At 40.2% G+C, this 19,364-nt stretch overlaps 2 protein-coding genes across 2 annotated transcripts; both read left to right on the top strand.

The window, feature by feature from the left end:
* The first annotated feature begins 527 nt into the window (after positions 1-527).
* Positions 528-5,138, top strand: p2ry1 (purinergic receptor P2Y1). Its single transcript, XM_033977561.2, has 2 exons — positions 528-877; positions 1,119-5,138. The coding sequence occupies exon 2, from the start codon at positions 1,148-1,150 to the stop codon at positions 2,210-2,212; it is 1,065 nt and encodes a 354-aa protein (XP_033833452.1). The 5' UTR covers positions 528-877; positions 1,119-1,147; the 3' UTR covers positions 2,213-5,138.
* Positions 5,139-15,237: 10,099 nt separating this feature from the next.
* LOC117380176 (ras-related protein Rap-2b) lies at positions 15,238-17,773 on the top strand. Its single transcript, XM_033976933.2, has 2 exons — positions 15,238-16,136; positions 16,694-17,773. Exon 1 carries the CDS (start codon positions 15,545-15,547, stop codon positions 16,094-16,096), a length of 552 nt encoding a protein of 183 aa, XP_033832824.1. The 5' UTR covers positions 15,238-15,544; the 3' UTR covers positions 16,097-16,136; positions 16,694-17,773.
* Positions 17,774-19,364: the final 1,591 nt, after the last annotated feature.

Below are 19,364 nucleotides of genomic sequence, written 5' to 3'. Positions count from 1 at the left end.
TTACTTAGGAAATGATTTATTTAACTATAGGCTACCTTATATTCATTGAGGTTTTGCACTGTTGTGTTTTTAAAGTTTTTCATGAGTTTTGGAGACATGTATTTATTTTCTCATTTCATTGTTGGATTGTTTATCTGACCAATGATCATCACCTTGTGAGATCCCTGTGTACACTGTTGTGATATTGCACTGATAGGGCTATCCATATAAAATATAATTCAAAGTAACATTTTGGGCGTTACCTTTTATTTATTTTCATTTCCTCGTTCTTTTACTTAGACCAATTATGCTTTTTGACATGTCACAACTTCAGAGTTTTACATTCCGGTTACATAAGAAATTCCTGTTCCTGCATCATTCAATTTCATTGATTAAGAAACATAATATTACTCAAATAAACGGTCAAATGACATAACCCACGTTTGCGTAATAATACTGTACAGTAATTACGCACGGATGCCACGGAAAAGCTACAAGCCTAAACTCCGTCTGACTGAACCTGTCAGTCTGCTTGTGTGGGACTTCAGTGCATCGACAGGTGCCTGTATGCTCCGTGTCCCGTGTCCGATGAGCAGAGATAAGGGACCAGAGGAGGAGATAGTGACTGGAAAGACAGCAGCAGTGTGGCGCGCCTCCCTCTCCACTGCTCTGTGCGCGCTCTCCCTATTCGCGCCAGAGTCTGCAGCTGTCCACACCGCGTCTCCCACTGCTGAGAGAGAGCCAAGCAGCGACCAAACATTTACACACGGAGTGCAACAGGGAAACGACGGAACTTTGAGACTATTACCCACACTTTCACTTCAAACTGTGAGAAAAACAAAAGCTCGTGTCGCCCCTGCATGGAGTGCATTTTAGGAATGTGGAATACACTTCAACGGTGAGTAACCATTGCTGTCACCACGTAACTACTTCTCACCCCTTGTGTATACATGGACTACTGTAGCTATGTTTTTTAGGATCTACTAAATAAAGTTTAAAAGTCGTGTCTGTGCATGTGTAGACTTGACTGTGCATGTCATAACTATGAAACTCATTGCCAATCCAGGGCTAATGTTGGTTAAAGCGAAACCAGTGTGGAGAGCTAAGTAATCATTAGTTTATTGTTATGTGCCACACAGTAAGAGGACGTGCCCGTGCCCCTGACGCCATGAGCGCGGACCTGAACTTGACCTCGCTCTTAAACGTGACGGAGCTGCACAACCACAGCAGGGGAGGATGTTCGCTCACCAAGACGGGCTTCCAGTTCTACTACCTGCCCACTGTTTACATCATGGTCTTCATCACAGGGCTGGTGGGCAACAGCTTAGCCATATGGATGTTTGTGTGCCACATGAGACCTTGGAGCAGCATCTCAGTCTACATGTTCAACCTAGCACTGGCAGACTTCTGTTACGTCCTCTCTTTACCTTTCCTCATATTCTACTACTTCAATAAAACTGACTGGATATTTGGGGATGTGCTATGTAGACTCCAGCGCTTTATATTCCATGTAAATCTATACGGAAGCATTCTTTTCCTCACCTGCATCAGCATGCATAGGTACACTGGTGTGGTGCATCCTCTCAAGTCTTTAGGTCGACTAAAGAAGAAAAATGCCGTCATAACCAGCGCATTAGTTTGGGTAGTAGTGATTTTAGCTATATCTCCGATTCTGTATTACTCCAGAACAGGCTTAAAACGCAATGCCACCACTTGTTACGACACCACGACTGAAGATGAGCTCCCTGGTTACTTTATCTACAGCATGACTTTGACTGTGTTTGGCTTTGTCATCCCCTTTATAATAATCTTCTGCTGCTATGGCATGATCGTAAAGGCCTTAATCTGCAATGATATGAACAACGCGCCGCTCCGACAGAAATCCATTCACCTCGTCATCATCGTCCTGGCTGTGTTCGCCGTATCCTATCTGCCGTTTCACGTGATGAAGAATCTCAACATGAGGGCCAGGCTCTACTTCCAAAGCCCTGATATGTGCGAGTTTAATAACCGCGTCTACGCCACTTACCAGGTGACGCGCGGTCTGGCTAGTCTCAACAGCTGCGTGGATCCTATCTTGTACTTCCTGGCTGGAGATACATTCAGGAGGAAGCTGTCGCGTGCCACTAAAAAGCCCTCCAGGAAGGGGGACCATGTACTTCAGTCCAGGAGTGATGATACAGCGCTGCACAGCTTGGCAGAGTACGTGGAGAATGGAGAACGCAAACTTTAGACTCATCGATGGACAGATTTTCTTACAGCTAGCGTTCCTGTGACATCTTTCAAGTTGTTATTCCAGGACCATCTCCAAATATAACCAGATGTTATTATTGTGTTAATATTTATGTATTTATTCATATAATTCAGTGTAAATTTGATAAGGTAGTGTAAATGTATGAGTTACAAGAATTCGAAGGGGTCCCAAACCTGGTTAAATTGAAAAGTTATTGCTTATTGATCGATATGGCTTGGACGCAGGACTATTGCGTACTCACAAATGCAGTAAATCAATACGCAACCTTTTACAATGCACCAATCCACTCTAATGAATTGAATCTGTATCAATGAAACACTAAAAATGCACAGATATTTTGAATTACCGGTGTACATCTGACTGACACTCTACATAAGAAGTGGTGTTTTGATTGGATGATCCTGGAAGACCACCTTAAGATGTTTCCAGAACGTCAAGAACACAAGGAGGTCCGATAAATAGTGATCGTCTTTGGATTAACTGCTGTCGTACACCCACATGTGAAGGCTTCTGGACTTTGTTGTGTTGCTGTTATTGTAAGCTACTGTATAAAATGTATAAATGTACAAAAGAATCACCCTCTTCCATCTGTTCCAACAAGTGTTAATAGACCTACATGACGAGCCACAATGGAGGAATTCAGTTTTTGCCAGAGACAGATTTTTGAACTTAGAGCACCTTTTCTTGGACACAGCACTGACACTTGATCAATAGTTATTACACAGTTCAGATGAGGCGTTGTGGCGGCGGCGGTGACACCGGGATGGCCTGTGGGACAAAGTGAATGCACTGAAGCTGCGTATGGAGTGCAGCGCCTGTAATGCACTAACACTAAAAAACTGAGTGGACACCACCTGTCTTGTATTTACTGACTTCTTTGGGATTAGAAAATGTACTGTTACCATCAGGGCTTGACATAAACAACTTTGCTCATTTGTTGCTGCAGGATTTTGTTTGCTTGGTTACTGTTGATGTTTTAAGCTTTATAGCAAATATTTAGAGTACACTTTCAATGTAAAATGGGAATATTTTTGGTGGTAGATTAGTGCATAGTATAATCACAAAATGCCACCATAAATTTGATTATAAACACTATCATTTCTATACACGTTGATTTATATGAGAAAACTCTACGTAAGGGCCTTTCTCTATAGCTATAGTTATCAATTTTATGTTTTTGTGTCAAATTTTCTGTACGAAAACTACCTTGATTCCTGTTTATCATCAGCATAGCAGTCTAATTACATAACTATTACATAATGTCCTGAAAATGAGACTTGAGGTGGCTCGTCCTAGTGCTGTTGATGTCAAGCCCTGTTTCTATATTCTATTTATCTTAACCTTTTCCTTACAGATTTAAGAAGACATTACTTGCAGTATTTGTGTGTTTGATCATGTGATGGATGTTTTGAAGATGTTGTACAGAAAACCTTGTTCTGAAGTCGCTAACCAGTACCTTTAATTGCATGATCAGATGTTGTCACGTAAGTCACTAACCACAGTGTGAAATGTGTCAATCACCTGCATCCACATACTGATGAAGACACACTGTATTTTTAAAGAAATACCTCAAATAACTACTGCACTGTTGGTGTTCACGTGGACAGAAGTCTAAATAATGTCGTTTTGATATATAGAATTGTGCAGCTCTTTGTATATTGTTGTTAAAACCGTGTAGGCTTTTGATGTGTTTTTGCGCTGATCAGGCAAAACATTATAACCCAAGATAAGTGATGAGAAGCAGAGGAGAGATATTTCAATTTTACGAACAGCGAAATGATCTTTTTTAGCTTAAAAAGAGCCCTATTGTGATGACTATAGATAACTGCGTCATCTTCAAAACTGCAGCCCATTCGCCGTGTTCAGTCATCCGTATCTATCAAGAGTAGTTCTCAGGAGGACCAGAAGGTATTGCTGTTACTGATAGAAAAATGGCAAATAATCCACAAAGCATCACAGTTTGTAGGTGGCAATTTTTGTACATTCAATCATCAGTTATAACACAACCAGTGTTAAAGGCAGGTGCATTTCATGTTATGCCTGATCAGTGTTTAACTATGTATAGAAATGTTAATATGGAAGAAAATGAACATGTGTACATAGTAGTATCTTAGACCACTAGTATTCTTTGTCAATAAATTTTGATATGTAAACAACAAAACGCTTAACCTTAGCTGCCCTGCCTTCTTTTCACATTGATTCCATTTCATAGTAGCCGGGAGGAAGTTGTAGCGTACAAAGCAGGCGAAAAAGAGTGGCACCTTTCCTTTGGCTTCTCCTATGACACCCTTTGTGCCCGTTACAATGACAGGGCCTTATTGAAGCAGACCGCGGTGCCAGTAACCCGGGGCTGTGCATTAGAGTGGGCACAGGAAATACAACCAAACCTCTTCATCCTCACTGGACCTGCTGAATACTAACGCCTTTGATTTCTTGGCTCCAAGCTGCAAACTGCAAAAGTGATCGGGGGCCAACAGCTCAGAGCCAAGGCCTTCTCTGAGTGGGTGGAAGTTGTAGCTGCGTGCACTATTTGTTTTGTGCCACTATCTCTTCTGCTTTCATTTAGGATGGTGGATTCAATGTAGTGCAAAAGAATTAGCCACCTAGCATAAGTGGATTTGACTCAGTGTCAGATCTTGACTTGCTCAAAATCTGGATGTGTGCCAGGATCTCCTCCCTCCCTCAGTCCCTCCCTCTCTCTCCTCAGTTCAGTCTTTTGTTTCCCAGAAGCCTTTCACCTATTTCTTTCTTCCTTAGAGCTTCTGTCTGAAAGCTGAATGTTTTTTGAAAAATATTTGTACATAGAAAATTAACCAGACACTTTGAGCACATTTAGAGATGTTATTTATCAACTTATTTGGAACCTAAATGCATTCTTCTTCAAAATAAAAAGAACAGTGTTTTATATTTCTTTGATGCATGAATAATCATTTTAGTATTTGAAATAGTAGTATTGAAAGTAGTTGTTATTTATTTTTTATGGTATTCTGGAGATGGTTGTAATTGTAATTTCAGCACTAATAACAGCAAACATTTTTATTTACAAATGTGGGTAGTAATTAAGGCATCTGGATTAAATATATTTTATTAAGTAGCATTATGGTCCCAATGGTGGTACATACAGAGAACTTCTTCCATCTCTCTGTGATCACCAGCCCAGGAGCTCTTGTGTTGATCCTGGTGAGAACTGCTTCAAAGGCGTGGGCAGTTCAAGTGAACAAACGTTTGTGTGTTAGAGTCGGTTGGTTTTTGGTCTCTCTGAATGCTTCCCATCAATGTAAAAAACTGTGGTGCTTTGTGCTTTTAAATTTACAGTGGGAGCCGACCACCACATCTATCACAATGGGGCTCCCCCACTCACCGCACTAAAACACCAAGTATCCAAGAGAGAGTTCTGGCATGAGCTCGTGACACGTAGAAAAAAATCACAAGATGAAGCAATGTGGTTGTATCTGCTCCATATATGCACACAGATTGCACTGTGTGTTGTTTTTAATGTACTTTACTCTTGTGCGGCTTGCCGGCTAAACAGCTGTCAAGTGTATTTGTGCATGCAAGTATTTGTACAGCATCAGGTCACAGTATCCAGCTGTTAGGCGCAAACATCTCATGAAAACATTTTGTTCAGTAATAGCATTGGTTTGGCCTTCTCAAGGGTGGGCCTGAATCAAATATTAGAAGCAATACAGTAAAGACAGACTATGATCAGATAGAAAAGATACTAGTGATACAGAATTGTATCTTATGGTACAATCTCCCTCTTCATATAGAAATCTGCTTCTTTCAGTGAGTTTTGTTTTGAACAAGGATGCATGCATTGCACTATTGCAGTCATTGTAAATCTTTGCGAATAATAAAATGTGAATTTTTTTATGACAGGGGTGGATGGCAGGTGGATGCATGTTTACATATGATTTTGTATATATAATGAATATATTATTTTTCATTTCTAGAGAAGCTTTACCCTTATGGAGAGACTTAACTTGAGTGACATTATTTAACACCTGAGTATTCCATTCTGATAATGTACAGTAAAGTAATAGAAGATTCCAATCTGGAAGATACAGATGAGCCCTTAACAAGATCCAGGCTGTTGATGCATGCCCATTTCAAACAAGTTCATCCATGTCCTACACTTCAGAGTGGAGCAACGGACAACACAAACAAGGCAGAAGTAATCAGCACGTCGACTTTACCTTTATATAATCATATCTCACGAGTTAGATATGTGAGATTGTGCTTGGTATGTAAATTTGCATTACATCTTTTAGAAACTGTGAATCCATTATGAAACATGTCAATCAACTCTGGCTTGAATTTGCATGTACGTCAGCTGAATTTTATTTGTGTTTGACAGCTATCTTTTCTCTGCAATGTGAAGAAGGTTTCCAAAGAACTGGCTGCTTTCACTCCAATTAGCATTCCTAAACAAAGTGCGCAGAAGTATGTTGCTGTTTTGACACATAATAATTGCATACAGATCCATGGTGGGTTCTGACAGTTGTGGCTATTTGAATCATAGCTCTAAAGGTCTGGAGGGAAATATGTTTACTTTCGCCTGGCTGCCTGTGGTGCTCGCTGGCCTCTGAGAATGAGCCGGCTTTCATGGGGCTGCCAGGCGCTCTGCTACTCTGTTATTACCAAACACTGGGCTCGCTTGATAACAAATGAGCAGGAAATGGGAGATGATATCGCTACTGTATAGATGAATTGAACATCTGTGCCAATCCCCTATTGACTTCTCCCTTCAGGGTTAGCTACAGAAATCACCTGTCTCTTGGTTTCATAGCACTTGTGAATATTTTTATCATTAATCTGCTGTGCTTTTGTAAAGGAGGAAGAAGGCAGGAATCGCACAACTCTCCTCTATCGAGCTTTTTGAGAACCTGTGCACTAATCTACGCCTATGTCAAATGTCGAAAAACGGTTATGTCATCACCATATTGCGTAACACAATAAAACGTTTAAAAACAAATGCAGTATTCCACACAATTGCAACAAATTCTTAATGTTAGTTAGCTTGGTAAGTTCGCTACAACAGCTACTGTCAGTGTGAAAGGATGCGTTCACACGCCACTGTCAAATTTTAACAAAACTTGGACTAAGCGTGTAAGTCTGGGGTGTCCAAACTTTTCTCATTAAGGGCCACATATATAAACACAGACAAAGCTGAGGGCCGAATGAGGGCTATAGACTGGTCGCCAATACAGTAAATATTTAAAATCTGTGTTATTATTACAAGTTAGACTAAACTACTAGACCTTTATTCATGCTTAAATCCTCAATGGGACACATTAAATATTTGATATGGACTTGTTAAAGTAGATTTTCAGATATGTACAGTAAAAACGTACTGTTTAAAGTAATACGGACCAATTCATCTGGAAGCTTGAGGGCCAAGAAAAATTGTGCCGCATTTGGTCCCTGGGCCACAGTTTGGGCGTGCCGTCTGTAAGTAAACCTGGACTGGATTAGGACTGAAACAGGACTAGAACAGGGCAACCAATAGACTACTACCATTAATGTACTTTTATGCTTTATTATTACAGTTACACGCTTTTAAAACTAGGCTAAATAATGTAGAGCACAACCCCAACTGCTAATACAACTTATCCTATTCACTACAACTACTACTATTAAAATCTATTCAAATTCACATGAAGGTTAACACAGTAGCTTCCACCTCTCTCATACTGGGCTTTAACTTTTGATTTATTAGTTAGTTATTACTATACCACTTTATCACATCTGCCCAACTCAATTTATACAATGTCTAGCCCAAACATACATAAAGACATTTAATATATTTTCTTTTCCTCTAGATAAGGCGACAGACAAACCAGGGTGTGATAAGTGTTATGAGCAGTAGCCCGGCGTAAACTGGGTGCGAGATAAGGCGGGGTAAAAAGGCTGTTGGTTGTGCTGTGCTGCTGGAAAATTTAGCGATATAAAAAAGCTGTATAAAAAGAAAAGGATTGATAGATGAAAATAGGCACATTAGGCAGTGAATGGAAGGATATGCAGGCATGAATGGGACCGCACCTGCAGTGAACAAACATGCAGTAAAAACATAACAGAATGCATAAGTAGTACAAGGACTACAGTATTACAGCACAACTGACTTGATCATTCTTAATGCATTTAACCTATAGCTTGTCCACACGTCGATATGGGAAGTTAAGAGGCAGCACATGAGCAATGCAGTTTCACAGTGTCTGAGGGTTTTATTATCTGGCAACCGGTCACTCTGCTGTCCTGTTGTACACTGGGAATGATGAATCAGAAGTTTTAAGAATGTTCTAATCTGTGTAATCGAGTCCTCACTGTTTTGCCGTGCAGGTTTGTTATATAATTTAAGGTTATGTAATAATGAGCTGGAAAGGAGGTTAATGTGTAAACGTGAATGAAATCAAAAGCAAAAGTAGTTGAGTTTAAAGAGTTTTGATTGCAATTATAATCACATACTGCTTTAAATACCACATAAAGTGCTGACCGTCCGTGTGTTATCTGTACAGTAAAATGAATTCGATGTTTTTTTCCACCTACTTTATGAATAAACTAAAAAGTGCATGGTTTATGTCCAGATAGTACTCCTTAAACGATAAGCTGGGTAATGTAAATGAGTGGCACAGGTAAATGTTTAGATTGAGAGCAGTTTGTGCATGAGAACGCCGTACCTGCCGACACACAGGTCTATGCACATTCCTGTTTTTATGGCCTGTGGTGGGAACCTGACCCATAGCTTTAGCTTTAGCCTTTTATGTCAGTATGATCTATAGGAGCACAGTGAGCCCAGGGGGGTCCAAAGTTCACTACTGCTATAGCCTATACATGAATGCTATAAAACTGTGCAAAAGTGAAATCATTTAAACGCTCCGTCTCCTCAGACTTTAAAAATGTAATTAACCAGGGCTGCTGCTGTTAGAATGTGCCTGTGCCAGCTGCAGCAGATCTTGTCTGTTAATTGCCATACTATTTTGCCTTTGAAAATGTGATTTAGCTTCTTCAAATGTAATTACTATAATAAAGGTATACATATTATAAACTTTGGAACTATGACTCGACAAAAGTGCTATAGAACAAAGAAGCCTCACACTGTTGTAAATGGTAAATGAGTACCAGTTTCTTATCTTGGAGAGTTTATTACACGTGTTTTTCTCGTTAGTTCCTTAGACACACTTTGCACAGATGACTCTCCTGCTTTACTGCTATTGGTTTAGTTAAGTAATTTGTCAGTGTGTCAAACGTAGAGAACTGGCTTTTGGGAAAAGCAAATTAAATCGAAACTGAAAAAGAAACTAAATTGTAATGGATGCCTTCAATTTTAGACATTTAATTTGAAGATTGAATTTAAATGTATTATTTTATTAAAGGCATATTTACTTAAACTGTAAAGCTATATTTGGGCTTGCTTCCTGTATTGACACTATTGCATAAACAGCTGTATTGGAGTTATAATAAACACCAGATGACAATAAAAAAACTACACGTCAAGCAGCTCTGATTTTAGGCTGCTCTAGTCGTCCCTTATGCTCTGTACCATGATGTCCAAGTGGCACAATTACATTACAGTGAAAATGTAAGGCAGTAGAGGGCCTGCTCTTAAATTTGTGGTCTACATAAGACATAATCTTAAATGCACATTATGCTACAGTACCTCTGAACACCTGACCTTTTCTTCCTGACCATACATTATGGGCTTTCACTTCTTTTATGATTACACCCCCCCTTCTCTCTCCTCTGTTCTTGCAGCCTTGTTTAGATTCTATTATCGTGTTCTGCTTGGCTGGAGACCCTATTTATCCTGAATAGGTGTGTGTGTTTGTGTGCATGTGTTTGTGAGTGTGTGTACGTACATGTGTATGTGTGTGTGTGAGGGCTACACCTGTGCCAGCACCAGTGTGGGGCAGTCACCAAATGTCTGCACATGATGAATGGTGTGGGTTAGAGGGGGTGAAAAATGGCCACGCACACAGACAAATCCACCAAGGACTAGACACAGCAGTGCATTCTGGGTGTGCAGGTGCGTGTCCCGCCATGTGGCCTTTTGCCTATATGTGAACAACACACATACTTTTACAACATACAAGTGCTGTGATACTTCAAGATTATGTTCTCAAGTCTACAAAACTTAAATAAAGGCATTGGGTGTGCTTATGACTTATCCTTACAGTAATGCGCGTTAGTGTCTAAAACCTACTGCAACTAATACTTCAATTAACATTATTTACTCTGTTGTCATGGTTACTGTTGCAGAATAATGCTACTTTTTGTCTCTTATACGGAGACACTCAAACGGCTCTTGAAGTACCTCTGGAGGTAACTCAAAAAGGTCAAATATTGTACCAATACAAACATCACGAAACCATCTGGATTATTTGGATTTGGTCAATTACTGCGGTCAATGACACAAGTGCAGCGTCTTTCTGCCAATGTGCGTCCGAAAGCTGATCCTGCGCCCTGGATTCTCTTCTATAATTAGATATGTGACTGGGGTCAGGACAGGCAGGTCTTCAGTGCAGTGAACAGTCTCAAGTCTGTCTGATCCGTACCTGTCCTTAAACTGCAGCTCCAAATCTTCAAAGTATTTCTCAAATTAACCTCTGCTGGGAAGAGTCAGACTGACAATTGTTGTGGCGCTCCAAAACAGTGGCATACTTGTTTTCCATTTAGTGCATTTGTTATTTGTGAATTCATCCACAGGTGGTTACAAACTATCCAAAACAAGGAGGACTGCCTTTTGAAGAGACATGACAATATCCAAATCTTTAGCTGTTTTAATGGATGAGAACTTGACTCAGAAGGGAAAAATACAGTGGACGTTTTAACTGCAACAAGATTGACATTGATTATGAAAAATATACAATTAATAAATGCATAGTGGCTTAGTAAATAATAAAAAAATAGAAGAATCAACATGTAGGTGGGTTAAATTGAGTGAGAAACCAGTCCTTTCACCTTTATGTACAGTATTCATCAATCATTCAACCAATAACTATTTACATAAAGTCACTATTTACACACCAGGTACTCACGCTCTTATTTACCGTAATCTGACTTTATATTTTAAGCTGCACATCTGCTGGTGAAGGATGCTGTTCTCCTCAGCTGCACACAGAGGAAGTGAGAATGTCAGGCGTCTCTGTGTGACACCCGCCTCGACCTTTCACCCCTGCAGTCGGTTGTACAGTGCTGTATGTATTATTAATATGGGCCAGATTCCACACATGAAAGGCTGCTTTGTGGGCTCCATGAAAGACCGAGTGTCCTCCCTGTGGCTCCCGTTCTCTCCGGATTTAGATTTTAGCATTTGGAGTGATCTAACAAGTGTAGTGAGCATTTCTCATTCATTTGGGACTATTGTCGAGTTATGTCACTATGTCAGCGGTGGAGAGTCTGTCGTTTCTATTCAAACATTGTTCATTATTTAACATGAAACAACAGCTTATTGTTATTGTCTAATTAACAATAGACTGCTGTTAGATAGAACTGGCCAAATAAATAATTCCTATTGTCCTATTGCCTTATGCCGTGTTAATTTGCACAAATAAACCAAAAAAAGTGTGGTATAATTTTAACTATCTGCTCTCATTTCTACTACTGCTGTGTAAAATACCACAGAAACTAGATTCTCTCACCTCCATGAAAGTCTCATCCTTGCAGTGTCCTCATCGACCAAAGACCATAGACCACTGTCTGACAACTAGGATGCAAGTTGACTGCCCTCTGGTGGACAAAAACATCAATTGCAACAGAACTATAAAAAGTATATATATCAGAATCAGAAGACTTTTATTGTCATTGTCATTGAAAACAGCTCACAAACTATTAATTTTCTTTGGTGATAAAGTGCAAGATAAGTAGTACAAATAAGGGCATGCATAAAGTTAAAAAGAGATATGTTTAAAAATAAAATACTTAGAGGTAGATATATACAACAACAACAACAACAACAACAGCATAACAAGTGCAAACATGGCTTATTAACTGGTATTATAAAGTGTCCAGTTTAGTGCAGATAATACATAATACACCTATTGTTGAAACTTAGTAGAATTTTTTTTTTCTTTGCTAAATATTCATAAATAATCATAAAAGAAAAGAAGATGTGAGTAGTTTTTTTTTTTGTTTGTTTGTTTGTTTTTTTTGTTTTTTCCTGGTGCATTTCCAGCACAAAGGACCTTCTCGAGTGGTGATTTTGCAAGAAATGTGAAAGGTTGGGGAGGTTTTTAAAAGTGCAAAATTGTGTGTTAAGTGCTAAAAAGTTTCAACTAAATTGTGATACTCAAGTAAAATAAATAAATAAGTATGTATGTATACACTTACACCACTTTTAGCTTAGTACATAATGTTGATAGAGCTGTTTTTTGTACCCTAGCCTCAAAGTTCAGTATTGAGAACTATCATAAGATATGCTAATAAGGCCACACATCAGCTAAATCTTTCGGAGAAGTGAACTCCAGCCCTGCTAAATGTTGTTTGAGAGAGGCGTGTCTGCTGTATAATCACAGGGCTACAGATATCAGCGGCATTAATTAGTCAGTGTTTGCAGACTTATTCAGAAGTCTGATGTTGCTCTTATGGCTGCCCCAGAGTAAATTACACACTCAGCTGTTCTTATTGTTCTAAAGTGATTGCTCTGGGACAGGCCTTAAGCTATTTAAGGTGACTTAATTGGAGCATGCTGTGTTTGATATGAGGCACAAGTGGCATTAAGAGCTATACTAGGCTGCACTAAACCCTCTGGAGATGTATAAGAAAAAGGAATGTTAAGCTTTTAATTTAAAGTATTTCATAGATCAAGTAAAAGTGTTTTGTCATTTTACTGGAATAAATACCGCAACTGCATATTCCAGTGTTGCAATATTGTCCCATCATTGTGGTAATTATTAATATGGGCCTAGATTTACATTTTATCATTAATTCCAAACATGCCACCCTAGGAATGAGACCAATACACACTGTTGTTGTATCTTTGGGCAATAAACTTTCCCTCGCCTGTATGAACGTGATATGTGCCGTTATAGACAGGTGCATAAGCAAACAGTATTCTGAAAGGAGCTATACGTCCAAGGAAAAGTTATTATTTTATTATCATTAGTTCTATTTTGCCAGAAAAAGAATAAAGTCATACGTAAACATAAAATCACATTCAGATCATACATAAATTAATTGCATGTCTGCATAATATCAGTGTAATGTAAAGTTTCCAATTAGTTTCCAGTTTGTTAATCAACAGACAACTTTATTTCGTCAACATAGCAACAGTATCCTGTGAGTAAATCCAGCGCTTTTTTTATGTGAGCCCTGACATAAATTGACCTGTGAGGACAAGTAACTAATTATCACTAATGTGGGAGCCGTGGCCTCTGTGTTTCCTGACAGGGCTGACTGGTTGCTGCTTTAGAGTGATCCTTCTCACACATTTGACAATCCACATCATTACAACACCCTGCATCACATTACCATGAGCCCCTATGGAGACAGCAGTGGTGAAGCAGCCTGTTGTTGCTCTAATGGGATTTGGGGAGGGGCTGGCTCTGGGGCACTTGTAAAAAGGCCCACATGACAATCCACATACCTCAGCTACTCTCACCTCAAACCAACTTTACACACAAGTTCAAAGCATTTAACATCAAGCTGAATGTGCAGATGCCTTTTCTTGGGAGGTGTTAAGGGTCTCATTTCAAAGTGGACATGTCATACGTTGGAAAACATTGTAATAGCCCTCTGACCACGTAGGTCTGACTTGCTAGCCGGTGATGTGTGGATGAATTAAAAATGTATTGATCAAGCAGAAATACTAAGTCATCCCTGGAGGTGGTGAGGTCACAACTGCATGGTTTCAATCATCACGGACCACTGCTGAAAGTTATTGATTCCAAGCAGTGGCAATTTCACAATATACACACAAGGAAGAGGGACTGAAACCATAATGTATGCTATCTTGAATGCCAGTGTGTACACTTCATCAATGACAGAAAAGACAGAAAGGAAATTTTATAAACAATGGGCTATGTGTATGAATCTTTTGCCAAAAAACAAACAAACAAACAAACAACCCCCCCCCCCCAAAAAAAACAAACAAAAAACCCCCCCAAAAAACAAAACATTTTGGTTCAGCTACATAAACGGGAATAATTAACTAAAGGATTGGACGGCATTGTATTATTTGTAGCAAAAGGGGAATTACACGGACATTGTATTGTTTGGTAACCAAAAACAAGCCAAATCAACAATGAACATTATTAAATGGCTGATTGATGTGATATGCACAACAACAGCAACTTTCATAATAGGGCTATACTGTTTTCTAGTTCACACTGGGGCATATTACACAGCTATTTAAGACACTGTACTTTAGCCTATAACAGTATACTAAAATAATAAAAGACTGTGTTGTTTAATCTAAATGATTTTGTAGGCCTAGTTTAGTGTCATAGCCTGTTATAAAGTGCAAAAATCTCGGTACTGCATTCAGATAGCCTAAGTAAGCATTATCACCAAACTATCTGTGTTAAGCAATAGATTTCCAAATGACTTCCTAGTGTGTCAGAGTGACTCAAGCTATAGTAAGCCAAGGATCAGAGATGTCGAAACTTAAGGTGTGGCAGCTGTGAGTGGCTCTCTGGCTGACTGTACGAAAGAAGCTGCACTGCGCCTTTAACAAGCCAACGCACGGCACTATTTATTGCGTGACGTCAGACGTAGACTGCGTGGAGCGTGTGGGCAGGAAACGCTCAGTGTATTTTTGAGCGGCTGAAAGTTACCGGAAGTTAATGCGAGTAAAAGGGAAGCGTAGAAATTTGGTATTGAAAAGAGGCTGTCACGACACGCTAACTCTACTTGTTAAAGCAAGACAGAGGATCCGAGTAATGTAGTGGGTTACGCAGGGTATGAATACAAATAGTCTATGCTCATTTGTCATTTAGTGTACTTTTTATGACAACCTAAATAAAGTTGCTTTTATTTTGAAACCGGAAGTGCGCCTTGTTTCGTGTGACAGCTTGACGTCGGCACAGAAAACAGGGAGCGCACGGTGGCTACTTGAACGAAAACGGGGGAAGCTGCTCCAAGAACCAGCTGAGCTATCGAAGCGGACTCAACATGACACAAAACAGAGGCTAAATGCGGCTCCAAACACGGTGATCATCCCGTAAACTTCGACGACCACGCCCCAGGTTCGCCGCCCGGAGCTTGTTAAAAGTGCGGGCTGAAGCGCAACAGTGAACGGGGAGAGCCAGCTGGGCGGCTAGCGGGCTTGCAGCAGAGAGGAAGCAGGACTGTGGGCTTGGGTAACTGTTTTGAACCATGAGGGAGTACAAAGTCGTGGTTCTCGGCTCGGGGGGAGTCGGCAAATCCGCCCTCACCGTCCAGTTTGTGACCGGTTCTTTCATCGAGAAGTACGACCCCACGATAGAGGATTTCTACAGGAAAGAGATCGAAGTGGACTCATCTCCCTCCGTCCTGGAGATCCTGGACACGGCGGGGACCGAGCAGTTCGCTTCTATGCGGGACTTGTACATTAAAAACGGCCAGGGATTCATTTTGGTTTACAGCTTGGTCAATCAGCAGAGCTTTCAGGACATCAAACCCATGCGGGATCAGATAATACGCGTGAAAAGGTACGAGAGGGTGCCCATGATCCTGGTTGGAAACAAAGTGGACCTAGAGGGGGAGAGGGAGGTGTCGTCCGGTGAGGGGAAGGCACTGGCGGACGACTGGAATTGCCCGTTCATGGAAACTTCAGCCAAAAACAAGACCTCCGTAGATGAACTGTTTGCAGAAATAGTGCGACAGATGAACTATGCTTCAACACCAAATGGCGACGATCAGTGTTGTTCGTCTTGTGTCATTCTTTAAGAGGAAAGGCAAACATAAAGTCTTGGTTAAAATTGCAATGGTAAGTTCAAGCCTCATACAATGGTTTATTACGCATGCCATGGGGAGGTTGCTTTCCAAAGTACTTGGCGCACCCCATTTTGCATTCTGTTTGAGTTCAGCACTTCTTAGCCCCTTTTTGTTCCTGTAAGCTCAGTGTTAAGTTAACAGCAGCAGGCTTTGTAGCTATTGTTTGGCTAACACTTTGGGGAAGTCGCTCACTGACTCATTTGGGGAACTGGAAAAGCTAGCAAAGGGTTTGAGTTTTTGATTATGGCATGTTTAATTGCAGGCTGACAAGTTGCTGGACAAGTTATTAGAGGAATTCGTGTTAGGCTATTTGACCTACATAACCTCAGCTCAGAATAAGCTTTATTGCCATTGTCAGTTCACAAAATTTACAAACTAGGAATGTGCCTTGGGTACATGAAGCAAGAATAAACAACGAATAATAATAACAGTAAAAAAAATGAAAAAAAATATGGCAAAATACAAGGCATGAATAAGCTGTTTTTAAGCACCAATTCCTGTATTTCTGATCATTCATAACTTTCTGTTTTTGTTTTGTGTTTGTGACAGTGTCTTGCACCAAGTGTGTACTGTTGAGCTCTTCTATACGTCTCACCCTGGCCTTTGAGGAAAAATGAACACAGGAATGCCACAGGGGGACGGGAGAGGAGGAGGAGGGGCAGCTGAAGAGGGAGGAATCCTGCTGGCTTGTAATATCTGCACGATCAGTGTCCACAAGTGATGTCAGCGAAGCCAGTGTTTCAGCTGCAGTTTCTTCAAGCCAACTGTACTGTACTGTGCAAATGGATCTAAGCCGTTTTTATGGGAATAATTAAGGAGAGCCACATTTATAGACACTCATGGATATTTGTGTATAAGAGTCAAAGAGTTTATTTTGTTAATGAACTGCACAATAGGGTGAAGGAATGAACAAACTAGTCAGCCTTACCCAGAAAAAGCAATGCTTTGCAAACAAAATTAGCCCTTCTCTTTCCCAAAGTCAAAAAGACACTTAACTGCTGGTTGAGTACTGACGAGTGCCACTTTTTCCTTCATCACTTCTACAGTGTGTGAGAGGACCTTAACTGACATGACACGAGGATGGATAACCTAACGGCCCTTGTGTCCAGTGCCTTTCCAAAACAAATCAGCTGTTTCGAATCTAGTGCCAACCTGTCACCAAAAGAACCCTTGACTTGGCAATCCACTAACTCAAATGTCATCAAGCCACCATAGGCTTTATTGTTCTGGAATCTGTGGTTTTCTGTATGTTTTACAATGGTCAGGTGCTCATTTGCGTTGTCTGTTTATTGTAGGAACAAATATCTATATTTTAGATGCAGAGGTACTGGAGACCTATTACAGCACCAAACCGCTTCACTTCCAGACCAGCCTAAAATCAAAGGAATTCTTTTTTTTTGTTTGATTTTGTTTTTTTCAACCAGAAATGTGATGATAATGATGATGTAATGTTGACACAATTAACCAGATTGTAAAGTTTTATTTCAGAGCTGCCACTGAACCATGGGGCTGTCTGTTTTAAAGACTAGACTTTTAATACAAATTGCATTTTTAACAAAAGAAACCAGATTCTGTGTTTTGTTTACCTTTTACTTATTAGTAAATAAAATATTTATCAAATCAGGTAAACATTCAGGGTAAATGTGTGTTCAACCACTTACTTGCTGAAGATCAAGGTCATCTACTTTTTTGGGTGCAGTTTTTTTTTTGTTTTAAATTTAGCATCTCACTATGACGCCAATGTAGGAAACACTACGCAGATATTTTCTGCATTAAAGCTTCCCTCTATAACCTGACTGACTACATTTTAAAATGGTGTGCTTTCTCAAATCTGTTAGGATTGGTGATTGTATTTACATTTCATAACGGTTTGAAAATGATGCTAGTCTTTGCAGTTTCATGTCTCTGTTGGCTGTGTGGGTGTCTCGGAGTTCCAGTCCTGAGTGCACACTGAGTGGGTGTAAAGGTGTAATGTGGAGCAGCCACTTTGAAAGAGCAGGGCTAACTCTGTCTACTGTTTACCTTTAGGCATTACTATGGTCTGTTGGGTCATTCCACTGCGGTTTGACTTCAGGGGACTCAAGTAAACAAATACAAGATCGGCATACAGACTATAGAGCAACTGTGTTTATAAGCCGTCTTTGTGTCGCACATGCCGTTAGCCTTGATTATTTGTTTCTGTTAAACTGTTACTTGAGTTGGCTGTCCATAGTTGCTCAGTAGCTGGTGTTGTGGGACTATGCTTATTTCTTGACTATTTTCTCCTGTAAAGAGATGTAAACTATTTTTACTGTTTTTAGTCACATCTGCCATCCGTGTATAAACAGATTGGGTCCTTCCTTGTGTGTATTTTGACTGAGGAAGCGTCTGTAGAGATAGGGCTGAGCTGGAGGTGACTGATAGAGAGGGCTCTTTTACAGCTATGCCCCATACTGTAAATGTACCCCAGTGTGGAGGTATTGCACTGCCTCCATCTCTTGCCCTGGTATAAACATCTGATAGCTGAAGAATTTGCCCTTTGGAAAGGAAGGGGCTCTGCTGAGTTCCTGTTTCTTTAATCTATCTTTCCTCAGAGCAAGAAGGTGAAAGTTTCATTTCCTCACACTTTTTTGCCACACTCAGCACAACTTTGAATACCGTAATTCCTTTTCAACACAACCATTTGTTTTTAGGGAAAAAGGTCACTGAAAGTTCCCAAAGAGGTATGTTACATTTACAGATGGTGCAGCCCTACAATGATGGTGGGTCATGGGAGATGGTCATGTGATGCGGTTGCTATGGTCGAGGGAGGTGGGGTGGTGGTATGGTGGCTGTTGGTGGCCTTGTGACCTGTGGCTGTTCTGTCATTGTTGCACTGATGACAGTAATAGAGAGCGGTGTCAGTTTGTTCGATCAGGTTTCCTATCCATAGGTATACTGTATACACTCATGATTGTATTTGGACTCACTAAGTCAAGGCACTGATTTAGACATAGAATTCTCATTGTGTAAAACATTAGGTATGACTTTACAAGATGGTACAGATGTGACTTGTAGTTAGAAGCAGTTGCTGCCACAGGAAGTGGTGCAGGGACCCAGAGGGAATGGGTGGTGTGTTTGTATTTTTTTTTTTTACATGAACTTAATCACTATATAGGCTCCTCGGTGAATTATAGGCTTCTTTTGCTCTTTAGCGTCATCATGCTATTTTAGTGGCTCGGGTATGTTCAAAAGAGTGGTT

This window comes from Periophthalmus magnuspinnatus, chromosome 13 (genome assembly GCF_009829125.3).
Source record: "Periophthalmus magnuspinnatus isolate fPerMag1 chromosome 13, fPerMag1.2.pri, whole genome shotgun sequence".
In the NCBI taxonomy this organism is placed as follows: domain Eukaryota; kingdom Metazoa; phylum Chordata; class Actinopteri; order Gobiiformes; family Gobiidae; genus Periophthalmus; species Periophthalmus magnuspinnatus.
The sequence above is the reverse complement of the archived record's forward strand: the minus strand, read 5'-3'. Positions and strand labels throughout refer to the sequence as shown.

Coding starts and splice junctions, on each gene's coding strand:
- p2ry1 (XM_033977561.2), top strand. CDS start 1,148: ATGAGCGCGGACCTGAACTTGACCTCGCTCTTAAACGTGACGGAGCTG.
- LOC117380176 (XM_033976933.2), top strand. CDS start 15,545: ATGAGGGAGTACAAAGTCGTGGTTCTCGGCTCGGGGGGAGTCGGCAAA.